At 50.1% G+C, this 8,750-nt stretch overlaps 1 protein-coding gene across 1 annotated transcript in view; it reads right to left on the reverse strand.

Annotated features, from left to right (window-relative positions):
- Window positions 1–8,548, reverse strand: part of SYNGR3 (synaptogyrin 3) — a 21,706-nt gene extending 13,158 nt beyond the window's left edge. The window contains exon 1 of the mRNA XM_015816251.1: window positions 8,450–8,548. Within this exon, the coding sequence (XP_015671737.1) occupies window positions 8,450–8,548 (99 nt within the window). The remainder of the gene's footprint in view (window positions 1–8,449) is intronic.
- Between the last annotated feature and the right edge of the window lie 202 nt (window positions 8,549–8,750).

Raw genomic sequence — 8,750 nt, forward strand, 5'->3', positions numbered from 1 at the left:
ATACAGACTGCGTGCGGTCGGTGAGGAAGGAGGAGAACCACCGCATAACGGTGCCTCCCACTCCCAACCCCACCAGGCGCCGCAGCATGATACCGTGGTCCACAGTATCAAAAGCCGCTGAGAGGTCCAAAAGAACTAGGACAGAGGAATGACCCCTGTCCCGGGCCCTCCAGAGATCATTTACCAGTGTGACCAATGCTGTTTCCGTGCTGTATCCCGGCCTGAAGCCCGACTGGAGCGGGTCTAGATAGACTGTTTCCTCCAGGTGCCGGGGGAATTGCTGCACAACCACACTCTCAACAACCTTCACCACAAAGCGAAGGTTGGAGACCGGGCGATAGTTAGCTAATACATCTGGGTCCAGGGAAGGCTTCTTAAGAAGGGGCCTCACCACAGCCTCCTTCAGGGCTACGGGGAAGACACCCTCCTGTAAAGAAGCGTTTATAATTCCCTGGAGCCAGGCTCGTGTACCCTCCCGGGCAGCCAGTACCAACCAGGAGGGGCACGGATCCAATAAACATGTGGTTGCATTCAGCCTCCCCAGGATCCTGTCCACGTCCTCGGGGGCCACAGAGTCAAACTCCTCCCATATAACAGTCTCAAGACCTGCGCCCGTCTCCTCCCCCGGGGCCACCCAAAATATCATTGGAACAAAACGAGGAAAATGGAAGGAACGGTGGATCCAAGACAGACCATGGAAGCTGATTGATGAAAGAAAAGTTATAAAACTAAAAGAAGACCAGCCAAAGATGTGGATGAAATGGAAAAAAATCAAACTGGAAATATATAGAGTTAAACTGGATGGTGAAGAGAAGTTGCTGGAAAGAAGCAGCCAACTAGAATGATTCCAAAACTTTTATTACATCACTAACCAAATGGAATGAGGAATGGCTTCAGTGTTCCAATAGAATAGAAATAGGATAGGGATAGGGAGAAGAACAGAATAGAAAATAGAATAGTTGGAAGGGACCTTGGAGGTCTTCTAGTCCAACCCCCTGCATAATTCTCCGTAGGCAGTTGCAAAGTGCCATATACCAACACCTGAGAGAAGAAGCCGGATTTTGCTGTGGAAGGTCCTGTGTGAATACATCTTCACCTTACGAAATATCATAGAACAGTGCATTGAGTATCGACATCCGCTGGCCATCCACTTTACTGATTTTAAGAAACTTTTTGGTAGCGTCCACTGGGAATCTCTCTGGCAGATCCTACATTTATACGGTGTGCCAACGGTCTTCATTACTATCTTTAAGGACTTATACTTACGATCAAGCTGCTGCGTTAAGGCCAAAAATGGCCATATGGACTCTTTGAAATTACTACCGGAGTTAGACACGGCTGTATTCTGTCCCCTGCTCCTCTTCCTCGTGGCCCTCAACTACGTTATGTTAAACATAATGCACAAGGAAAAGCACTCATTATTCTGACCAAGACTGCCTTGGTGACCTGATTTTGCAGATAGTATTGCCCTACTTGAGGAAGACAAGATGAAACTACAACAACTGATGACTGTCTTAGCTGAAGAAGCAACCAAAATTGGCCTCAGGATAAGTGCCAAGAAACAGAAAATCATGTATGTGAGCTCCACCGTGCAGATACAGGGAATCACACTTGGATCACAGCGACTTGAGTAAGTAGGAAGGTTTACCTATTTGGGTAGTATAATTGCACAAAATGCAGAAATGGACGTTAAATGCCGCTGTCAAAGCTGCTAATATTGAATATTCTTGCTTTGACAATATATGCAGAACTGTCTGGTATTTTTAGAGTTAAATCAGGTGACAGGGAAAGGGGAGGAGAAAATAAGGAAAGCCCGGGAAAAAGAAACGGAAGTGAATCTTTGCCCTCCAAGTTAATTGGAAGATGTGAATCATGATCCCAAAATAGGGGAGGGGAAATGCCTGGAATGTTATGGGCAAAGGAAGGGAAATTCAGATCTTAGCATCCACCATGCTGTGCTGACACTCTGTAATACTAATAAAAGCTTTTTAGGTTAAAAAAATGCCTGAAAGTTCTTTGAAGTGTTTCGTTAATCAGACACATGACAGCCGCATTGGAAAAGCAACAGCTGTTTTAAAAAGGATGAATAAAATCAGGCCCGCATCATCTATATCACTGGAACTTAAACTCCATTTGCTCACTTCTATAGTGAACCCGACAGCCAGCGAGACTTGGAAGATGTCAGCAAGTATTAACAAAGATGCCTTCGCTGAATCCTAAAGATTTGCTATTTTGACCCTATTACTAGCAAAGAAGTGCTCCAAAAGAGTTTCTCCTGCACACTACATAGCACTGTTGAATGCAGAAGACTCCAACTTGCAGGTCATATTCTCTGCATGGAGAACAGTCAAATCTCCAAGAGGCAATGAGATGGACCTCCCCCATGCCAAGTGACCAAGAGGACGCCCTCAAGTGAAGAACGTTCATGGAAGACTTAAAGACTCTAAACCTCACATGGGAAGACGCTGAAGTACTCGCCCAGGACCGAGATTGCTGGGGATCTGTTGCTGCCTGGTATGCTACGTAGCACGGGAGGAGCCAATGCTAAAAATGCAACAAGCAAGAAGGAAGGATAGAAGCCAGCAGTGTGATTTCAACAGGATAAGCACAATCCTTTGGGTAGAAAGAAGCCAAAGACATCAGGACAGAATACAGGGGACACACTGGGCAGCAGTGCCTGTAATGTGGATTTAGCTTTCTTGATGGATCAGACCTGAACATGAGCCGGGGGTGTAAGGTGGCTGCATAAAAGACCATGGCAATGCTAGAAAGAAGTCTCATATCAAAATCAAGAAAGGTCTTTGTTCCTCTCTATTCTGCATTGGTTAGACAAATACTGCCAGAACACGGTGCCCACTTCTGGGCACCACATTTTATACTGGACAAAACTGACCAAAACTGAGCATGTCCTGGACCAGTCCTGGAAGGAAAAAGTTATAAGAAATGGCTAGAGGCACTCAGTCTGTTCGGTCTGTAGTGGATACAATTGGTGACTTCAAATGTGTGAAGGGCTATCATGTAGAACAGGGCTTTCAACCGGTGGTACACGTACCACTGGAGGTACTTTGGCACCTGGGGAAAAGGTTAAAACAGAAGAGTGTCTCGCAATGGTTTTCTTCCCCACTTCCTTCTAGCAGTTGAAATATGTAAAGACCACAAAAGCAAAAACTTGCCTTTCTTTCGTTGTACTTCAGAAGAGAGGATTCGGGGGGGGGGGTTGTTTGTTTCAAAGGAAGGAAAAGAGGGGCTTTGGGTCTGTGGGGGGCACAGCAGGAGAATAGTGAGGGCGCACGGCTTCGGGTGTTGGGGAGTGGTCTTTTAAAAAAAGCAAAACTAGGCAAAAAATAAAAATCCCCCACTCCACCCCCCAAGAGCTGGAGGCGGATGTGATCTTTCTTTTTTCTTGTTCAGAAGAGAGACTCTTCTGTTTTAACCTTTTTTCCTTGTTGTTTTTCGGAGATTTCATCCTGCTTTCGTGAGAGGGCAGCGTTTGGGGGGGGTGAGGCTGTCCCCTTCACCCCCCTTCAAGCCACCCGCCTGAGCAAGACACCCGCCTGCCCGCCCGGCCGCGCTCTTCCTCCTGTCCGAGGTTTTCATTGTTGTAAGCATTTCTGTTGAGGATTGGCAGCGGGGGTGGGGCTGTTTGGTTTTTATCTCCCCCCCCCCCCCCCGTCTGCTGGGTGGTTGCAGCAGGTTTTGGTCATTTCTGTCATGCTGGGAAGTTACCCACGAAGCATGTTTGTTTTGGGGGGGATCTCCACTCCGGTTGCTAAGCTTGCTTAAACCCTCTTCTTCCACCTCACCAGAGCCCCCCTTTGTCTGCAACAGTGGGGCAGGAAGACCGCTGCCGGGCCGGGGATGATGGGGATCTGCCCTCTGCGGAGTAGGGGCAGGGTTACTATGCTCCCTGTCAATCAGGTTTGATTTCCTTTCTCCCCCACCCCCTCCCTGCCTCCCCTGCTTGTAGCTGCCTCTGAGCCCCTCAGTCTTGGGATTGCCGGCATCTCTTTCTTCTGAGCCCCTCAGATTAATGTCAGAGAAACAGGCACAAGTTTCCCATTAAAAGGGTGGTAAGTGGGTGGTAGTCATCAACCTACGACCACAACTGAGCCCAAAATTTATGTTGCTAGGTGAGAAATTTGTTAAATGAGTTTTGTCCCATTTTACGATTTTTCTTGCCACAGTAATTAAATTAGTAACACTGTTGTGAATCTGGTTTCCCCATTGATTTGCTTGTCAGAAGGTTGCAAAAGGAGATCACATGACTCTGGGACACTGACTGTCATAAGTATGAATCACTTGCCAAGCATCAGAATGTAAACCACATGACCCTGGGGATGCTGCAACAGTCAGAAGTGTGAAAAATGGTCATAAGTCACTTTTTTCAGTGCCGTTGTAACTTCAAAGAGTCACTAAGCAAAGTGTTGTATCACTGTTTTCCTTTTTTGGGGGGGTCATCAATTTTTGACACCTTGCTAGGTGATTGGTGGTACTCAAATACTGCCATATCCGAAAAGTGGTACAGTGGTACAGTGAGTGAAAAGGTTGAAAAGCCCTGCACTAGGACACCTAGACCCAGTTACTACTCTTGAGCCAGCTACCACCTATTCTGCATCTATACATAATGGGCTTAACTTACAAGACAGTAGATTTCAAATGGACATCAGGAACAGTCGCATAATGGCGTTTGACCACGAAAGAGGGGCCTTGGGAAGCAGCAGCGGATTCTTCTTCATTACAGCTGTTGGGAAAGAAGCTGGATGGCTGTCATGGTTGCTATAGTGGATTTCTACACTGAGCAGAGGGTTGGACTAGATAACCTCAAGAACCCGTCCAACCTTTACATTCTGTGATTCTAGAAATGCGCCTTACTCAGAGCCCAACTCTGGTAGCATTATTGATGGAACTATGTTCCTGAGCCCATCCCCGATTTATCTCCAATTCTTAGGTCACGGTTTCTTTCTTCACTGAAATCTACAAATTTCTCAAGACACAACCGCAGCCCCTCTGCCTAAAAATAACGGTCAGTGACGGACTAATGCAGGCAGTCCTTCACTTACAGCCACAATTGGGACCAGAATTTCTGTTGCTAAACAAGGAAGTTAAATGATTTTATGACCGTTTTTCCACAATTGTTAACTGAATCACTAGTTGTTAAGTGGGTCATGTGGTCATCAAGCAAATCCAGCTTCCCCCACTAACTCTGCTTATTGGAAGCCAGCCTGGGAAGGTTGCAAAGGTTGCAGCCCCTTGATCCTGGGAGGGTTCGAACCTCCTAAATACAGGGTGGTTGCCAAGCACCCAAACTTTCATCCTGAGCTGGTGGGGGTGCTGTGCCAGTCGCAAGTGTGAGGACTTTTTTCAGGGCCGCTGAAGCTTTAGAGGATTGTTCAACGAACGGCTGCGAGGCAAGGACCACCGGCAGTGATATTATTACAGCCATTTTTACACAGAAGAAGCAACCCAAGCTTGTTTCGAATGAAGGTGAACCTACCTTGCAAGATCCCGTCTGGGTCGGTCACTGGGACTGGAGGCTTCGTCTCCCAGGCTTTCAGACTTGTGCTGGAGCCCCCCATCCTCAGGGAAGGTCTCTCTGCCGGAACGTTACATGCTCAGCACGAGTCCGGAAGCTCAGGAGACGAGGCCTCTGTGCCCGGTGACCGACCCCGATGGGACTCCAAGCTTGTTTGTCCTTGCCTCCAGACGTTGTGGGTGCTATTGGAGGCCTTTTAAAGAGACTGGACAACCATTTGTCTGAAATGGACTAGGGTCTCCTGCTTGAGCAAGGAGTTGACTAGAAGACCTCCAAGGTCCCTTCCATTATTCTATATTCATGTGCTTTCCTACCCAAAGAACAAAGAGGAAAAGGTCCACATTTGGAGGGAAGAAATAGCCAAGGAGCATGTCATCACACCAGAACTGCTTCCCTGAGGACGTGAAAGTTGGTGTTCTCACGCAGAGGAATTTCCGAGGGAGATTCCAGCTTGTGACAATGATACATTTGGCTTCCTTCATCTTTTGAGCTCAGCATCCACATCATGGAAGCTCGTCCACTGCAGGCTGGATGACTCAGTTATTGTTGCATCTTGTGGCTGAGAACAGCATCCTTAAGAATCTAATAAAGTCCCCAGCAGAATCTTGTTGACAAGGTAATAAACTTTGTATTGTGTGATACTAATGCAAAGTTTAGCAACAGTAAACAAACAATCTCATATGACACAGAGAAATCTTGAAGGCCTGCAGAAACCATTTGAGTGAAGTGAGGCTCTGGGCTGTTCAGCATGTTTACTGCAGGCCCCAAAACCTCGCAGAGGGGTTGCCTACCCGATTTGCAGCTGCTGGGGCTCTGGGAGAGGCAGTCAGCTTTACAGAAGAAGGGTGGGCAGACTGATGCCAACCTTCACCGTGTATTGATGGCTCGGCTGATTTTAACTTGGTTTGGAAGCCCAGTCACTTGCCCAGAAATAAAGGCAAAAAACCAGTCAAGCTGATAGAAGCATTTCGAGGGGAGCAATCTTACTCATTTCCCTTCTCATAGGTGGGCATTTGGGAAACGGTCATGGCCATTTTGGGAGCTCAATCATTAATACGTCCAGCCCATGGCAGCCATTTTGTGAGAGTGCCCACAAAATAGAAGATAGTTTTGCTAGCAGCAAGTGCTGCTCAGAATGGGCAATCACCTTCAGGAGCTGGGTGGGGGAGTTAAAATAAGGGCTGCTTGCGGTTGTAGCCTAACAGCTGCCAAGAGGATCTCTCTGGGTTTGATCAGCAGCAACTGCTGCTGCATCTAAGTGGCCGGTTCCTCTCTGGGGCTGCTGGAACCCTCCAGACTGCAGCCTGCAGCCTGAGCAGGACAATTCTGTGAACAGGCTACTCCAGCCTATTTTATTGGTTTCCACTGATCCTCTCAAAACACAGAGAGACGAACAAGAACCCTAAAGGCCGAAAAGGTGGTCTTTAAACAATATGGCCCCTGGCGACAAACATGTTGCTGTTCTTGCACACAACACAGAAGCCATTAAAAATGTCACTCTATTACTATCACGGATAATTTCCTTTCCTTTCATGACCATACATTATTTCTCCCCCTCCCCTGTCCATAAACACATGTATTTTCCAGAAGATAATCCATAGCTGAATAAGGCCAAAACATTTAAATAGGCCAGGGAAAGATCTAATTTTAAGTTATGAGAACTTCAACTCCCAGAATTCCCCAACCAGCAAGCTGCGCTGGGAAATGCAGGTTAAAGAATTCTGGGAATTGAAGTCCACACAGCTTAAAGTCACTAAGTTTGAGAAACACCGGTCTAGTGACTGCCTGGGTTCAAATGCTACTTCTGGCTAATTTTAATCTGGTTTATGATATTGGATAGACCCATCCCAATTTAGTGCATTCATGGTATTGTGCAGGTTAATTCAGGAAATGAGTTTCCATGTGAACGTGATCTGAGGAAGGGGAGAATAGGTAATACACTGTGTATGCTCAGATGACAACCTCCTCTAGAGATTATACTTCAGTCTGAGTTAAGACATTCAAAACAAGTTAGGAAGGAAAACCTGTAGGCTTCATGACAGTGTTTTCCTTGTGACTTAAAACGTTAAACCAAAGACTACAGGTTCTCCCCTCCTAACATTTTCCAGTATAGATTTTCAATCCTTTCCTTTTTAATTATTTTACTGGTAGTAATTCGCATAATTGCCTATGTAGACTATGAATGACATTACCTAAAAGCCGAGAGGCTGAAATGCCCACCACCTTCCTCTCCCAAGCGGACCGCGAGAAATCCCTTCTGCCCTTCAAAAGGGGCAGCAGAACCGCAGCGGCTTCGGCCCGCAGCGGGAAAGCCCACCCGGGAGGGGGAGCCTCGCCAAGGAGGGGCCGGGGGCTCCCGTCGCCGCCGAGGCGGGGCAGGAGGGCGGCTCTGCCCCGGAGGCCCCTGTCAAAGCCCCGAGCCCGCTCCCCCAAAGGCGGCAGCCGTCCTCGGCCCTCGGCCCGGCGGGAGGCCTCGATCGCTTCCCCGCCGCCCAGCCGGGAGTCCGCGGGCGCCTCGGGAGCCCCCAGAGCTGCTGGCCGCGGCTCTGGGCGGGAGCGAGATGCCGCAATCGGCGCTTCCGTCACGTCTGGCGACGGGGGGCGGCGGGCCGGGTTGGCACGGGGGGGGGCGGAGGGGCCGGGGCCGCCCAGCAGGAGCCCCCCCGAAACCTCCCGGGGTCCATCTGGTCGCTGGAGAAACGGGGGGAGGGGCCGGCCGGTTCCCCCCTTCTCCGACCAGGCACCCTCCCGGCTCCCGGGCTGGCTGCGGATGATGGGACGAGGAGGAGGAGAAGCTCAGGCGGGGAGCCCCGCGCCGCGGAAGGCGAGAGGAGCCGAGCGTCCCCGGGCTGAGGCGCCGCGCCTTTTCCGCGGGCAGCAACGGGCATCGGGGGGGGGGAGGAAGGGGGCTCTTACCCCGGCGAGGACCCTGAGGAGGGTCTGGGGCCGCTTGGCGAATTCCGCCGGCTCCACCGCCGCGCCCGCCCGCCCGGCTCCGAAGGAAGCGCCCTCCATCGTCCCGCCGCCGCCTCGAGCTGCGNGGACGGGCGGGGACGGGCGAGCTGGCGCCACCACCTGCCCGCCCGCCTGCCGCGCAGCCCGCGCTCCTGCCGCTCCTGCCGCCGCTGCCCTGGCCGCTCCGCGGCGCCCCGGCCCGAGACGTCGCCCACCCGCTCGCTCGCCCGTTCGGAGGGGCTCCCCGGACCCGTCCCTGGCG

The sequence above is a fragment of the Protobothrops mucrosquamatus genome, unplaced genomic scaffold (assembly GCF_001527695.2).
Source record: "Protobothrops mucrosquamatus isolate PMUCROS unplaced genomic scaffold, P.Mucros_1.0 scaffold418, whole genome shotgun sequence".
NCBI classification, from domain to species: Eukaryota; Metazoa; Chordata; class Lepidosauria; order Squamata; family Viperidae; genus Protobothrops; species Protobothrops mucrosquamatus.